Here is a 17,815-nt window from a genome sequence, read left to right on the forward strand (position 1 = left end):
GTCACACTCAAACACACTCACACAAACAATCCTTTCCTTTTGTAAGCAGTTATTGCCTTCTGAAGTACAGTTAAGACAGTAAATCATGACAAAAAAAAAAAGAGACATACCACTGAAAGAAAGGATTGGAACTTGAGACACGCTACGGGAAGGGTCCGGCTCACAGTTGCGGGTCAGTATTACAGTTTCTCATCACAGTGATTGGTGACTGACTGTCTTTGCTACACTCCAAATCAATTGCCAAGGAGACAAACATCAAAGCTCAACACGTCCTCGACCCTCGGCGCAACACTTTCCTTTCTCCAGCTGACTCTTCATCTTTTACCCAGTTAAACCAGTGCTACATTATCACCAGCATTTCAGCTAATTTACTCTCATTCAGTGACATCTTCTGGTGGCGGTGAGATGGTCTGTACATGCACCTTGTGTGTGTTGGTGTCATATACTGCACGATGAGGTCAAACTGCTACGAGCTGATGGTCCCGTCCCCTGCTGGAGGTGGACAGGACTGCTACATCTACTCTGAGAGGGGTGAGGGGCTGAGAGGTAGGAGGTAGGGCGATAAGGGCAAGATTAAGAAAGAGGGTGTTGGGATTTTGGCTCAGACAGATATCTGATTAACAGAAACCTCACACGGATATACGGCACACTGGGGACAAGAAAAGGCGGAGGAGTGGGATGGTAGAGTAGGTTCATCTCTCGTGATAATCTGTCACCCATCATATATCTTTTTGTCCCCCTCTCCACAAGGCAAACCACTCTGGGGGAAGGTCAGGGAGGCAGGTTCACTGCAGAAACCTGCCTCCCAAAGCTCAAAAACACCCCACAGCACAGTAAACGACTTACAGTATGTCTTCCCTCTACAGTTTGACATGTCAAAAGCAAAGGGTGAAAGCACATGAAAAGCACAAAGAAACAAACAACCCGACACACAAAAATCCGACGTTTAAAAACAGGCAGAGCGACACAACATTTGCATGTTCTTGTACCCACAAAGATCTCAAGATATATAGAATAATATATAGGTTCAGACCAAATGAACCAAACGAGAGAAAAACAGGGAGGAGTTTCTTATGTACCTGAAACAGCAGCATCAGTGGCATCGCATAGGGATCTTAAAACATAAACAACACACATAACACACAGTCATGTAGAGCATTTTAGTGCATACGATATTATGTACAACACTGGGTGATAATTTTAGCTTTTACTGGACTTTGAGAGCACTGGGACAGGTTTAAAACTAGTTTGTGATGCTCTTAGAAGGAAGAGAATGGCAGGGAGGAGGGGGAGTAACCTGTTGCCTAGAGATTATGTAATTCTCAGTATTTTAAGTCTTCCCCGTTAGACTTTTTCCCCGTCGGTTTAGAAAACGGGCCAGTTATTGACCATACCCTACATTGCATGCCTGTCCCATACAGCAGTGTGTCCTCCCCATCCCTCCCCACCCTTTTACCCACCCTTATATTCCCTCAGTATTTGTAGTTAAAGACAGGCCATGCGGCAGCAGTCACTCATGCTGATACAGATAACAGGAAGCACGTTTTGGTTGCTAGTTTTTTTTTTGTTTGTGTTTGGTTTTTGTTTTATACGAAATCATGCTTCTAGCCTAGTAGTAGATGTTTTTTTTCCACGGTTTCTTTAAAAAAAAAAGGTAATAAAAACTACAAGTAAATCCGTATCCTTCTCTTCTGGTGCGTGCTGATAGTCGGCATAGCCGCTGTGGTTGTTGTGGCGTTGCCGTTCATTTCTGTCTGTCTGCCTTTATATGTATGTTCTTCCTCCTGTCAGCTGCTGGTCATGTGTCCATGTAGGATGGTTTTGGTGAAGGGGTTGAATCCTGTGGAGAACTCTGCGGAGAGACGGAAACACGTTGGTTTAGCTGCAGCTCATCAGGAATCTACAGAGCAGACATGCAAGCAGCAGTAAGTCAGCGTAAACTAGAAAATACTAAGAAAATAATAAGTCTTTAAAGCAACTACAAGGAACTTTTTACTGGTTACTAAACACTCCATTTAATATTGATGCCGACATAAGCAAACAAGACCATCAGCGAGAATATTTGCAATTTTGTGAAGTCAGGTTTGCACTAACAATCCGACAATTTTGGCAAATACAAACACAAAATGAAATGATTAAACTGACTTAAAAAGGACAAAAGTGGAACAGAAAAAAAGGAAGGAAAAAGCTGCATCCAGATATAAATTTCCAGGGTCAAAATTAGTTTCCAGTCCGACGCTGTTATTCTATATGCCTGACACTGTGCCATCGGGTCAAATTCCAATTAAATCAGATGAAATCATGCTCAGACACCAGTGGGGCCTTGGGCAGCAACTAGCCCGCCATGGACAGACACCGTAAGGCTTTGCTGCTGCCTTCAACCTGCTGTCGGGAAGGTAGAGAGCTTCTTCCACCACCCACGTCATTTTGCCAGGCCTGGAAAAGGAGGCACACCAGAACCAGAACGAGGACTGAGCGAGGCAGACTGTCAGACCCTGCTGCAGTAAAATTAGAGGTTTTCTAATTATGGAAACACTTGCTTTTGTCAACAGACGCTGTCAAACTCAACACAAAGTAAAAGTTCCTTATAGCTGCTTTAAAATGGCCTTCACGAAACAGTCCTCTTGGAATTTTCCTACATTGAAGTACATAAAGCACCTAAAGTCCTCTCTGATACTGGTCAGTCTTTGTAATACTCAGTAAAACAGCTCATTAGTTCTGCAGAAGCGTTCAAGCAAAAATGGTTGGCAGAAGTGGTTTAACATTCAGTAGTGAGTCGCTTGAAATATCACTAATCTCAGGAATGTCATGGCCTTTACGTTAGAAAGGGCAAGTCACACACATGCACACGCACACGCACACACACACACACACACACACACACACACACACACACACACACACACACACACTGCAGTGGCTCCAGATAGCAATTCACAGACAACTGGCCTTGCAGATTTGACCTTGAGCTTTACAAGATCCTTTTCAGTTGGTTGTTCAGCTGAGTGCACACTGTGCCAACCCTTTTTCCTTTTTGTCACAACATGCATGAAGAAACAAACTGTCCTGACTTATTTTACAGCAAAACAATAATGATTTATTTACAGACTTGTGCTGTCCGTCTGTATGGCATTATATTGAGTAACCCATGGGACATTTTAGAAACAGAAACTTTTGTTTAAGGAAGCACTGATACATCGGCTGAATATCAGTATTCGCTCTCGGTATTCACCTTGTGAGCGAAGTCTGTTTGTTTACAACTAGCGGTCGATACTTCGTGTACAATAAGCAACGACAGTGGTGAATTCAAGACAATAATGGTGGAAGAACTGCCCGTTGTGCTGTTTCTCGCTGTAGAGATTCTACAGACTCAAGCAATGTTGTTCTGCATTTTGCTGAACATGATTCGATCCCTGTCGGAATCAAATGAAAGGCATGTTGCTGATATGTCACATATTTTACGCCTCTATTACTACCTTTGAAGGTGTTACAGAGCCGGGCTCACTTGATCCCCCCATCACGCCTCTGGCGAGTTCAGATTGCAGGCGAAATGTTACCTAGGCGTGAATATCGTGGCTTGAACAGCAAGTCTGCAAGGGGCTTTTGTTGACTGGCATTGGTTTCTTGGCAAATAAGGTGACATTTACAGATGACAGTGGATATTTTTCTCATGTGTTACAATTTTTGCGATAGCTAAATATTGCGTTGGTTATTGTCGGTCTGACTCATCTAAAACAGTTCGGTTATTTTTTTCCATGATGAAGATTTCTTTGTTTCTCTGGCACAAAAGGGGAAGAAAATAACCACAAAAAAAAACAACAACAACAACTTGTATCGGTATTGGCCCCGAATTTCACAATCAGTGCGTCCCTAATATTTTTGCTTAGATAAAATAACATATTGTAGAGGAATTATTATCAAGCAAATAATGATTTCATTTAAGTAAAAAAGTAATTAATTAATTAATTCTGTGCACTCTGGACGTGTTTGATATTACTCACAAATATAACTCCATACATTTGAAGTAAACATGACAAGTAAACAAGGCAAGCAGCCTGAATTTCTATTGTTTAAGCTGTAAAAACGGGAAGAAATCGGTTTTGTGAGAAAATGTTTTTTTGTCCAGTTCATTAGTTCATGACTGAAACCAATTCTATTAGGTATTAGACAGACTTAAAAATGGTTCTCATGTGATGTCTGCATTTTCTGAGCCTGTTAATTATATATTTTTAAAACAGGTATAAAACTTTCTGCGTCTTTTTTTAAAATGTGTACTTTATATTTTAAGAATTTGTTAAAGTCAAGATTGATTTTGCTGTGCCAGCATCACATTACATTCATTAGTATTGAATTAAAGGTACATTCAGATGCATTTAATCCAGAGCGACTGGATTAAATGGTCTAGCCCACAGGTCAGACGAGGCACTGTGGGTCGGTCCCGTACCTGCGGGGACGCAGCACTCAGTCTGCCTCACTGCTTAACTCTCCGCAGACTGGCACATTTCACTATCTGAGCACCTTTCTTCACATCCACAGTATCGGGCTACATCGGGGGGGAGGGGTTGGCAGCAGAAGAGGTGCGAGGATTGAGAAGAGGTGGGATGACAGGAGCCGAACAAGAGGTTGGTAGGGACATTAGTAAGGGAGAGTGAAATAAAAGATGTGACAGGAAGAAAAAGACGAGATGGGGAAACAGAAATGGAAAAAAAGAGGAAGAAAATAGTGCCACAAGGAAAAAGAGGATAGAAAAACAGGAAAAACAACAGAGGTAATAGAAATGAGAGAAACAAATACGTGAAGGGAAGAGGAAAGAGGGGGAAAAAAGAAAGAAATTATGTCAAGCAAGGACAGAAGTGATGGGTGGCAGTTGGAAAGACAGTTGAAGATAAAAGGGCATCAGAAAAATCTCCAGTATTTTAGATTCAGAGTGAATCTGTGTCAAATATTATTTACAAACATATGTTTGAATTCATTTGTTGACGTTCAGATGGATGGGATTTAACAACAAAAGACAACACAAAAAAAACGGACACCCTAGTATTCTGAATTGTCTTGATGTCTTAAACCCCAATCCTCTGCTACTTCCTGCAGGTAAAGGTAAAAAGTTGTAAATAATATCTGACCCAGCTCTGATTCAGAGAGTCTTACAGGTTGGAGTGATACAGCACACAGTCACAGTTGAAGGACTATAAACTTTAATGAAAGCAGAGAAGACAAGAGTAAGTCATTGAGATAACTGATTGGGACAGAATGGAAAAAATAGCCACTGCATGGAGCCACAATCAATTCACTCAGTCATTAATGTGCAAAAAAATTAAATCTTGATAATTGTGGGTGCGGCTTAGTGATGACTAACATGATGGTGAACTGTGAGCAAAAACAGCACCAGAGCAAAGTAGACTCAGTTGTTCCTCCTGCATGCAGAAGATGAACATGAGGTAATAATATTTAGGTGGAGATTAATGTCACAGAAGGTCAGCAATCAAACAATTAACCAACCAATCTTTGCACTCAATCCTCACTAGCGATGTAGGACCGACACATAATAAGACAGGGTTTTAAGAACACAAACACAAACTGTGTTCTCGGCCTGTTGAACTGAAGCTCATGCAGGTTAAGCTACTCAAGGGCTGTCGGGAAACACCTGACGATGAGATGAGACTCACGATGAGCTCACTGCAGCACAGAGTCCCCTGTTCACTATAAACTGTCTACTACAGTACATGGATTTAAAGCGGCCCTCATCAGATGGTTGTCAGCTGTCTGTAGATCAGAAGCCCACCTTGCTGCTGTCCCGGCCCAGGATGGCGTAGCTCATGAACTGCTCAGCATCAACCTCCAGCTCGTTGGCGTCCTGCAGAGAACCCTCCAGGCTCACCTCCTGAACCCCCTCCTCACCTGAACCCTTCCCTCTGCGCACAACCTTACGCACAATCTACACACATGCACACAGGAGGGTGGGAGAGAGTGATGGATGGAGGCAGGGAGTGGGAAGTGAAAAGACAGAGTTGGTGAAATATAAAAAAAATGTTTATGGAGGAAATAAGTCTTTTTAAAATGATTGTGTATCTATAATGTCATATGTGATGCAATGATTATCAGTTTAAGCCTCCTGTTATGTTGCAGGTCAAATTGACCCATTTAAAAGTTTACAGTATTTTTTTCAGGATGAAACTTCTTCTGCATGGCTTAATAAGTGAAATCAACATATAAAATAAAAATGGTTCATTTCCCATATTTGCATGTTTATATAACATAGATACTGAGGTGATTTGTATTACTTTATCAACATCACTCAATAAAGAGGTAAATAACACCAAAGCACTAAATATTTATTGAGATGGTTAGTAATGGAGTTAATAATGAAATAAAAAAAACATGTTTTATCTTTTGAGGTTTCTGACACTTTTGTATAATTAAACATTCTGTTCTGAGAAACAAACATAACAGGAGGGTTAATAATCATTCTGTGGAGAGATGCTGAGTGAGTATTGTGACATAAGTGATTTCTGGAGCTGAGTCTTAAGAATGCAGTATAGAAACATGTTGCAGTGGCTTACCTTTTTTGTGACAATGTTTCCATGTTCATCTGTGAACTGCTCTTCGCTTACATGCTCCCCAGGAAGGTCTTCAACCTCATCACCCTGTGGACAGAAATCATTTGAACCCTTATAGAGGACATTTTCAGGTCTCTACTAGAACATGTTTACATGCTTTAATGTTCAATGTTCACCATTTTTTTCTTATGCTGTCTGTCTGAATATGCCTGTATTTACCCTCTGTCCGAAATGCTCCATTTTAATGCATGTTTCTTTAAGCCCCCTCCTGAAAATCCTAGTGTGCTCAGATTGGCTTACAAGATAAATATGTGCACCTTGCAAAGGAGATTCTAGGATGAGGGTGATATATTCAAATAAGCCCTAATAAACATTGTCTTATTCCACAGTTTGTGGGTTGGTAAGTACTTAAGATACCCAAATGTATGTGGTCAAACACTGAAAAAGTGAATTATTCATAATATGCCCCTTTAAATTATGTTTTTTTTAAAGAAGAAACCATAAAATACACTTCCTTCGTCTTGAAAGTATTGGACTTACATTTTAGTGCAACTGCAACAAGATATGACTTCCTACAGCATGAAAAGTTAAGTAAACTCTTGGATAAATTATAGCCCTAATGTATTTTAAATGAGCTTCCAGTGTAATTATTTGCATGCCATGAAATCCTCCACTAACTGGAGACACAGAGAAGCAGATGAACGGCAGATGGGTGAGGGGTTAGAGGGGTGTTTGCGGAAGCATGTAAATCCAACAGTTGGGATCATTGGAGTTTCTGAGCGACATTTATAATTACGACTCATGAGGGGCATGACAATGCTGTTTTAGCCCCTAATAATTTGCAGCGTGTCTACTGAGCTATTTATAAGCTCAAAGACATTCCTGCAGCCAGAGAAGGGAGGACAAGAGCCAGTCCAGCCTGTGTAGACCTGAATAAAACATGTCAACACTTTCTGTTTGCATAAACAAGTCTGAGATACAGCAGGAAGAGTGCATCAAGCTTTTTAATAGAACTGGAGTCCAAACGTGTTGAGTCCAAGACAACCTATTTACATCTGTTACAGCAGAAGATAAATTTAGCCACATTTACACAGCAATTTGATGGTAATGGATGGTGGAGGATGAATCATTATTATTGTATTGATTCAGTTTAGTTTGTGTCAGTCACACACACAACATTTTCACATGTGCACAATGTCCGAGTTAATCCTCACTGCCACTTTGGTCACACCCACTCCACTCCAGTGCAGTAAACCCTGTCAAATAATGTACCCTGATTACAACAAACCAATCCTGTATCACACCAAATACACTGCTACCTTCAGCCTTTCACCAAACACTATTTTCCGCATCTCTCTCCGTTTCCTGGCTGTAAATCCTTTCTCCAAACTCCTGCCTCAGTCCCTCTCTCTGTACCTTGAGGATGACTCGGCGGCGGACCACTCTGGTGGTGACGTTCTCCTCCTCATCAGCTACTCCCTCGACCTCGCCAAGCTCACGGTCTAGCTGAGCGTGTATGTAGGTGAGCACGGACCGCACGGAGCCGCTGGCAATGTGGAGGACATTCTGACAGCTGATGACCAGGAAGGCCAGCAGCACGAAGCTGAAGAGGAGCTCAGTCACCAGGGCCCACATCACCCCGCCAAATCAACACACAGCACCACACAAGATAACACACAGCCTTCTGTGACTCCTGTTTCCAATGCAGCGCCTATCTCAGCTGACGGAAAAGGCAACAGCTGCAGCCTGCGGCCTTCTGTCACTGGTTCAGTCGCAGTTTGGTTGTTTGTCTTTCAGTTCATGTCCCGTCCACAATTCGCTGGGGCAGTGGGCCCTTTCCCTGGGTCTCTATTCCTTCTCCTTTGCCCCGGTCAGTTCAGGAGCACCCAATCATTGACATCAAATCCAACCAATGCAACCTTGGAGGGCTTCTATTCCCACCTCTCTCTCTCTTTCTGACCATGTGATCTGTGGTCTTTAAATACCTCTGGCTTCTCCAGTGCGGCTCTGTACGCTGTGGTACGAGCACTGAGAAGTCAGAAGTCCCCTGAGTTCCTTTAGCCACTACAAACTATTTTAATGTCATCCACACAGCCACACATTTCCTCACAAAACATCATTATGCAGACAAAATTATGCAGCACTGCAACACACTGCATCTGGGCTCTTTTCTCATGGGTATGAACCACATACAGTAGCAAATCACAAAAGCCCTAAAAGCAACTGTCTATTTCTGCTCTCTTACAGTTTCACAGCTGAGATTGTCCTTTATCGTGTGATCTGTCGGTATCGTGCCAGAAAGTTAACTCGTGGAAATGACTGGGGGGGGGTCATGTAACATGAGTGGGACAGTGAGAATGCTTGCTATATTTGGCCAGACTGTTCGTGCCCATCTTGGGCCCTTGACTCAGTGTGTACGTGTGTGTATGAATGTTTGCTCTATGTGTCAAGGATCTATCATGAATAATCGAATGCTGTTTTGGTCCTGTTTTAAGGTATGTACAATAATTGTCCTACATTAAAAGTAAAACAAAGCTCAGTGAAAGGCCCAGAAGTAAATCTTTTCTTTTGCCCCTCATTGAGAAATTTAGATGTAGCCTCTGCCAGCCACCTCTGCTCATGCAAGGTTGACCAGTAAAAGAGCAGTGCAAGGTGGCTCACAGTCTGAAGACTGTCCTTTTCTTTTATTAGGGGAAAAGTTAGATTTATACATGTTTGAGTTTCCAAACTCAGATGAGGAGTCTGCTTTGCACCAAAATCAATGACTAGTAGACATATCAGCAGTCGCTGACACAGGATTAATGGTTGTAAAAACATGCAAATGTAACAGTGTTATTTCACTGTATGTGCTGACATGTCTTCTATGCACTGGAGGTTTCAGGCTTTTTTCATTGCTTTTGATTGGTTTTCAATGATTTCTTAAATCTAACTTGTCTGCTGACGTATGGAAAAACAACATGACATGGTATTCTGACTGCTAGTGGCTAGTGAAATTCAATATGCCCGTCCGCTGCATCTAAAAACATGTTAAAAAAAAGGTTTAGGTTTAAAAATTATTCGGGAAGTCAACAGCAAACCAGACTTTACTTTTTTTTTTTTTTAAGATTATTTTTTGGGCTTTTTTCTTGCTTTATTGAAAGTGATAGATAGAAAGGGGGTCAGACTTTACTTTTATCTTGATTAAGCAAGTAAAAATGTGCATCCTTGTATTATGAATGAAGTGGTAGAAGAGTTGAAGCGGCTGTGCTGTGTGTGCTTGACCAATCAACAATGACCATCCCTGCAAAGCCCAACCCATAAGTTCCTATACTTTTATAAAGTACTACCCCACTATCAGGGTCTTCTTAGGTGGTTAAAAGGGCCCTGGAACTTAAATTAAACCCTGGTTCCTGTGATCATAATGCAATGAGATCCTTTTGTCATAGAGAACATCCCTCTTATTTTTCATGGGAGGAGTTACAGACTCACCTGGCCCTTCAGACGCACGTCGTCCCAGGCCCGTAGCTCTGGTACCCTGTGCGGGAATCCCAAACCCTTCTCAAATGGCTGGGTACCTCTGAAGTGCCCCCGTAAAATCTCTGAGTGTCCCATGTCCCTCACAGGCTGAAGCAAGGCCTCCTGGGACACGCGGGACGGGTCTCCATCCACAGCGTTACATACTGACGATATCATGGTGTCCATGGTCTGTCTGGGTTTAGGCTGACTCCCCACCCAGGCCTGTGTAGGGTCAGTGACAGGGATCCATCCTGGGCCTGACTGTTCCTGCAGGTAGGAAAGGAAAGAGCCTCCACCACCTCCGTTTCCACCATTACCTGACCTGGAAGGAGAGAACGGATCAATGTGGAGGTGGTACAAGAACCTATTGCCTACTGCAAGAAAAGTAAAACAACGCATTATAACCTCTTAGCGGTCACTTTCTCCATAAGAAATAAAAAAAACCTCCAGTTCACCACAAACATGCAATAAAGATGAATGAGATGTTAGCACAGATTTATTGTTTTGTTGGTGTTATTTTGACTTTATCACCTGAGAGGCAGACAGAGGTCTGACTTACCTGTCTCCATTCCGGTCTGCAACACAGCTCAGACCAGGTGACTCACTCAGCCGAGCATACACCCTTTGCTGTCCTGCAACAAGAGAAAGCCCTTCCACTGAGCCCGCGCCTCCTCCTCCACCACCTCCTCCACCTCCTCCAGCTCCATCTCCACCAGTCGTACTGGTGAGTGCTGATACCTCCGAACTTGCCTCTGACCCCTGACCATTGTTCAGCCCGTTAAGATTGATCCCAGCGATGGTGCCCCCGAGTGAGGCTGGCGTGGCGGTGCTGAGCGAGTCAACGCCCATCTCTGAATCATCTTCGGGCAGCTCAATGGAGCCACTCAGCACCCCACCCCCTCCGCTGGCTGCACTGGCCTGACTAGCCGGCCGACCCAGACTTCCATACGGCAGCCCCAGCAGACCTTCTGAATCGTCAGCATTGCTGCACTCCAGCGAGGAGTCCTCCACAGGCACCAGGGACGGGCTGTTGCCTGAGGGCCACACCTGCACATCAGACATCTCCATGAGGGTGTCTTCTTCTGTGGTGGCAATGGGTGCACAGTCCAGACTGGAGACTTCCTGCCAGTAAGGCTCAGCGCCCAGCGGGGAGGGCAGGCTGTACTGCATGGAGGCCGGTGAGAGAAGCTCTTCCTGGGCGAGCCCATAACCTGGAGCGAGACAGAGAGAGGCACACTGACACCCCGGCCCCCCGCCTCGCTCCCCACCTCACCCCCACAGCACCGGGGCCCCGGGAGGGGGTAAGTGCCCCTGCCCAGAAGCTGGGCATCTAGGGGGGGGGAGTAGAGGAGGCTGAAGGGACAAATGGGAGAGTGGGGAAGGAGAGAGGGGGAGGGCCAAGACAATAGGAGCTAGAATAAAAGTGCAAGGAGCTTAGGACAAGAGAGCAAGGGCAGCTTTTAGAAGAGGGTTTGTCAAGCTCGATCAGCCAGCGCTGACGGTTAGAGCAGCAGCGGCAGCAGCAGCAGACACAGCCGGACGAGTGAGAGACTGACACTTTGGTTTGGACCCAGCAGTGACTGATGCTGCTCTGCTGGCTGCCACCTGCAGGGAGATGAACAGGAATTACTGCCTCTGCCCCCAACCTGGGGCTGGGACACACACCTGTCCAGCAGGGACACTCACTTTGTCACACATACACATGCCGTAAACACACTTGCACACTCTCCGTGTCACACTCTCACTCTCACACACACTCACTCTCAGATATGCATGCATTCAAACCCACTCAAAAATCAGGCAGGTTAATATCATTGTCAGGCTGGATAGCATGCACGCAGGCAATCTCATTCTCGCCACACACACACACATACACACACACATACATCAGCTCACTCGACACAGCTGCTCGCTCTCATTGACACATTTATTATAATGCATTCAATATAACACAGCTATGTGAACATAGAACCTATAGTACTGCTGATATTTCTACAAACACATACACAGGAGACTTTTCCTTCTGTTGTGAAGGTCACATGGTTGCTGCCTCAAACAAAGATTTGAATGAGTATTTCAAGTGCAATTATATCAATTAGTAAAACTGCACATTTTTAACGGACTCAGGCCACTCCTTCAACTGTTTTGAACACCATTTGTAACAATATTCTTTTTGCAAAGGCAGACCTGGCTTGATATAGCACAGTGTCACAGCAGCAGGAATGTTTTTTACTGAGATAATAACTTTAAATTGCACAGAAAGAAAGAAAAAATCCAGATAAAGACTACAAATAATGCACTTTTACTGTGCATAGGATCTGCCTTGTATCTGTCTTGCTCATTATGAATCAATAGCTCTGAAAATGACCAACTACTCTGACAATTAGGTCAATTGTTTATGTAGAAATGTATGGGAATAAAGCAAACTGTGAGTGGCATGATGACTGTAACATTAAAGGATGTGTTAACAGGAAGTACATTAACCGGAGGATGAAATAGGAGACGTAGTGCAGGGCATCAATATGTAGAAGAGCAAGAAGAGGAGGCGCTCACCTTCTGCATAAGAGGGGGAGAGACAGGAAGAGAGAGAGAGAGAGAGAGAGAGAGAGAGAGAGACTGTATGTGTAGACTGTATAGTGATGAGGAAGCTGTGCAGAGCTGCAGGGTGTAACTTGATTCATGGTTGGCAGTGTTGCTGTTGAGTACTGCTGAGAGTGCAGGAGATATTTGTGACACCAAGCGGCCAGAAGGACCTCTTGTCCTACTTTCTGCTTTCTCTTTCAGCCTCTCAAACGGCTATCTGTTGTCTATAGAAACTAGCTATCATGAACATGTATATTTTTATATAGTGCTTTGTCTTTTGAAGTAGAAAGACAAAATGAAGCTGTAAAAACAGCATTGACTTTGACTCTAGTTTGACTCTATTGCACTACCAGAACACAAACAATGATGAGCTGTTTATTGTGGGGTTCATGGCACTGTGCCAGGGGGTCCCTGAAAAGATTTTAGATTCATTATTTTTCATGATGGTATACATTTATTTTATTTTTAAAAATATGTATAACATATGTCGCATACATTTATTTTGTCTTGACTATTAGAGTAGAAAATAGGCAAGTCAAAACATATTTTAAATCCCTTCTTAAAACATTCTTTTATAGAAAAGAATTTATGAATATTAATTTTGTTTCTGAATTTTTATCATCCCTCCTTGGCTATAATATTTATTTTTATGTTTTTATGATCCCTATGATCCCTTTTTTTCTTCTAAAAAGCACTTTCTAACCCCTTTTTAAATTCTAATTATTATTATTTGGGCAACAACAAAATATACTGAGTCAGGTTCCTGTAAAGGTTTTACCCAATCAGTAATACAAGCTGCAAGCAATACATTTATGGCTTAAATAATGTCATTCAGGCTTAAATTGAACTCTAAATTGAACTGAAATCTAATGACCTCAAACAAGCCTATTCCCAATTTTATGAAGTACTTGCAGATAAAAATGTGGGCCATTAAACTTGTGCATTAATATCTCTGTATATCTGATGAACACCTGAAGTAGTAAGTGACTGCACACACTTCTCCTGCATGTAAATGAAGTGTGGGATCTGGTGTGTATTGGAAGCATGGAGTTGGAGTTGTAATATATGTAGAATATAGATGTAATACATCATGACTTTAAGCCATACTGAGTTCTTGTTTGCCCTGAATTAGATAATGAAAGAGTTTGTCAGTCCTGTCTCTCCAAAGTTAGAAGATGAGGCAAAAATGCTAAAAATGTCCAAAAAAAAAAGAGATTTGGAAAATTAAGGAATAAAGGGAATGGGTGAGTGTGAAATATGAAAAATGATTGCCTGACCCCCCTGATTAAAAGACACAAATACAGAAAAACAAGGCAGTGAAGCTCACGTGAAAATACAAGTAAAGAAAATATACTCATATTGTTACACTGGTCACACATGTACATGAAGGACACAAAACAGTATAAAACTTAAAACGCACAAAAAGACACTCACACTGATACACTCACAGACTGACTGATGAGTTTACGATAAACAATAAGCACAGGGGAGGAACAATATCAAATTGACCCTCGTACAACACTCACAAAAGACATTAAAAACATATATATATCACACAAAATAACCCATCAGATGGACACAGTTACATAGAATCAGTGACATACAAAACAACCACAACATTCATACATGAACAGAGCAGACTCAAGTCACGGTTCACAAAAAAAGGTTTGTGGCCTTTTTTACCCCCCTTTGGAGAGATCACTGAGGAGGAAGAGACAGACTGTGGGCTTATTCTCAGTATGCATGCCATGCAAGAACACATGTCTGTTGGTCAAGCAGCATTAAGGGCCAATGCAGCGTTTGAGACGTCATCTCCAACAAGCCAGTGTTACTCCCGCCGCTCATCCCAGTGTCTCCATGCAAACACAGGGGGAGATGAAAGTCAGCCACATGCACATGCAGACAGGCAGGGGGCCAGGGCAAGAAGGGATGGGAAAAGAGGGAAAGGACAGAGTGGGAAAAACAAGGGCAGCAAGAGAGGAAGAGGAGTATAAAATAGGGTGATGATCACAGACAGAAACAGCAACAGAGAGCGAGGGTCACCTCCCCCCTCCCAGTGGGTGCTGAGTACACAGTCTGTGTGAGGGGTATCGGTCACAGAGCGGACACTTAAAAAAGGTGGGGTTTTCAAGAGCACGAAAACAAAGAAAAAATATGCACGACTAGTCGCAAAAAATAAAAATTAAAAAGATAAAGATGTGGGTCAGAGGTCAACATGAGGTCGGCATGAGGTCAGAGTTCGGAGAGGAGTGAGAAGGAGGAAGAGTAGGGCGGCTAGGCTGCAGATGACATGTCCAGAGAAACACAGAGAGAGGGACAGATTCACAGGGGATGAAAACAGGGATCCCAAAAGGACATTCAACATTAGCCCTAAAGAGACTCAAACTAATCCCCATGCAGCCACAGGCAGAGAGGATTTTAAAAATTCCTCATATTAACGTCTAAAAGAAAAGGTCTCATCATGATCTACTGTATCTTTCCTAAACTGGAAAGGATCTTGCTTTAAACCTGACAAATGTGCGTACGTAATATAGAGGTGCACTAGAACTACGAAGGAAAAAGGATAAATAAAATCTTAGACATTGTTCTGGCAAAAAGAGGGAAAGACAGGTAGAGACAGATAAAGATAGAATAAAGGTTGTAGCATAATGGACGCCTCTAAACTAGCGATTATTTTGTCAGCTTTTCTGTAAATCCTCTTTAACACTATTTCAATAAAAAATAGAGATAAAAAAATAAAAATAAAAAGGTATATTTCATATGGAGGACTGAACCTGACCTGCAGTTCTACATTTTGGGATATACGCTGATTTGCTTTTGTTGCAGAGGGTTAGATGAGAAGATCAATGCCACTCTCATATTTGTACAATAAATATGCAGCTACAGCAAGCAGCCATTTAGCTTAGCTTAGCATGAAGACAAAGCAGCTAGCTTGGCTCTGTCCAAAGGTAAAACATCCACCTTCCAGCATCTCTAAAATTAACACAGTAACTTCTTATCAGGAAACCAGCTGAGACTCCAGAAAGTTACTGCATCCAGGCAAAAACAGCTAACTGGAAAGAACCAGGCTAGCTGTTTCCTGTCTCCAGTCTTTATGCTAAGCTAAGCTAACCAGCTGTTTGCAGGAGCAGTGCCATTATTTTTACCGTACAGCCATGACAGTGGTAACAATCTTCTTCAGCAAGAAAGCAAATTAGTATATTTCCCAAAATGTCAAACTATTTGTTTAATATGAAATGAATGAATCGATCTGTAAAATAAATTGAGAAATAATAAGTTTAAAAATGATTAAATAAGTCAAATGCACACTGAAATTGAAAAATAAAACTATGATTTTTTTCCTTTACCGTCCACCAATATTTATTTCAAGAATGTGGCCTGATGGTAATTTTCAATTTCTTTGAGCATTTATAGACTTATTTTATAACTTCCTTACCTGTTTTATTTATTCATCAAATTATTTCTCAATATATCTGTCTATTTTGTTCATTGACTCTTTTTATTTATTGCTTCAAAAGTCAGTTTTGGTCCTCCACTATGTCTCCACTGTGCCTTTAGGACGTACTTAATCCGGACAGTAAACCTCTTGAAACCCGTCACTGTGATCATTGTGAGATGAGCAAAAGACACAATATCCAGGTATTCAAAGCGCCGCCACGTTTTTACGCAGAACGTCAAAGCAGGAACGGCCTTTGGGAGGCAGGTAGCCAGACAGATAGACAGACAAGACAGATACACGGTTATCAGATTCACTGCAGCTGTGATCTGAACATCTCCCTTTTCACCCTTTGACCCTCATGGTTGTATCTCGATGCATTGTTACATCTCAGAGTATTGCTCCAGTTTTCACAGAGTAGGACCTGTCACCTGTACGACTGACTCATCGTCTGCACTGGATACAGAGAGGAGAAGCCAGTCCAGTAAGAAGGGGAGCTCACACCAGTCCAGAGGTGAAAATGGAGTCAATAAGATGTAGAGTATGCATGTGTGAAGGACACCATGAGGAAAAGGAGTAAAAGACTGAGGACTGACAGTTGGTAAGGAGGTCAGTTAAGCTAGGCTGCACTTACAGTATGATCTACGTGGACTGATCATGTATGACAATGTGTTGCTTTATAGACAAATATCACTCTAAAATAGGCCCTCTTAATAATAAAATAATCTTAATAATCTTATTCTACTCAAATATTGACTGAGCTTCAACAAAATGACAATGACAACAATAATAGCACTAATAAAGTTAAAAGAATATTAAAAACTGTATAACTAATTTTAACTAAACTAAAACTAATAACGATAGGATACTTTTCTTATCTCTATGTGGATAATTTTGCTCAGAGGCTTTAGCTTGTTTGCAATCACATGACTGTTGTGACTCGCAAAGTTCAGATGAAGGGCAGGAAGTGATAAATCCATATACTGCACAAATTGGAAATAGAGAAAAAGGACTACATTACAGGTTTGGATGGACCTGCAAGAAGCAGGTATCATCAGAAAAATGAAATACATATTGGACCTGATCCTTACAAGATGATGAAAAGTAATTTTTCGCACTACCTATATGCCTGATGTGGATGCAATTGTCATAAAAAAAAACCTTGTCCTCTAGACCTCCTAGTACATAGTGACACAGATTGAACTGTATAAGTGTTTTGTGTGCAGTTGGGTTCACAACCTCGAAACCAAAATACTATTGAATATTTCTTTTGTGAGTTAATATGCTTAAGAATAATTGTAATATTACGTTTTTCCAAATGCCTCATGAAACCCTAAAAAAATCTAGCTACAATGCTGTATGCATGCTCTATGAATAACAACTCTTGCTTGCAAAACTTACAGTATGTTGACATGATGTTTATGTTTGATGTATGTATTCCAATTTTGGGAGTCAAAAGTAGCCATTGTTGTATCCCTATTTAAATGATTGGAACAGCAGTAAACAGCATAAATCACTGCGGGTGTGCAGTGTTGGTGGTTGTTACATCAGAACCTGCCCTTCATCTGGAAAGTGTGCTTATATAAGACGTCATACGCAGAGACGCTATTCAGTAATTAGATTCTAGCAAACTCTGGAGGTTCAGCATTTCACGATACTTCCCATCACATTGAGCAAATAGAGGGAGAAACGTATACCAAAAGGCACTACAGAGGCTGTAGCACAGTAGGAGTGTCCTGAGTCC

General features: G+C 42.0%; 1 protein-coding gene across 19 annotated transcripts in view; it reads right to left on the reverse strand.

The window, feature by feature from the left end:
• The window catches only part of ank1a (ankyrin 1, erythrocytic a), a 107,482-nt gene that overhangs the window by 1,989 nt on the left and 87,678 nt on the right, over positions 1–17,815 (reverse strand). For 13 of the 19 annotated variants that reach the window (XM_059337257.1, XM_059337254.1, XM_059337252.1 and 10 more), the window contains 5 exons: positions 10,612–11,263; positions 10,026–10,374; positions 6,561–6,644; positions 5,783–5,935; positions 1–4,543 (listed from right to left, as the gene is read on the reverse strand). The exon at positions 1–4,543 is cut by the window's left edge and continues 1,989 nt beyond it. In XM_059337257.1, coding sequence (XP_059193240.1) covers positions 4,472–4,543; positions 5,783–5,935; positions 6,561–6,644; positions 10,026–10,374; positions 10,612–11,263 — 1,310 coding nt within the window. In that variant the 3' untranslated portion in view covers positions 1–4,471. The remainder of the gene's footprint in view (positions 4,544–5,782; positions 5,936–6,560; positions 6,645–10,025; positions 10,375–10,611; positions 11,264–17,815) is intronic. The other 6 variants (XM_059337255.1, XM_059337260.1, XM_059337243.1 and 3 more) reach the window with 5 other exon arrangements.

Source organism: Centropristis striata, chromosome 7 (assembly GCF_030273125.1).
Source record: "Centropristis striata isolate RG_2023a ecotype Rhode Island chromosome 7, C.striata_1.0, whole genome shotgun sequence".
In the NCBI taxonomy this organism is placed as follows: Eukaryota; Metazoa; Chordata; class Actinopteri; order Perciformes; family Serranidae; genus Centropristis; species Centropristis striata.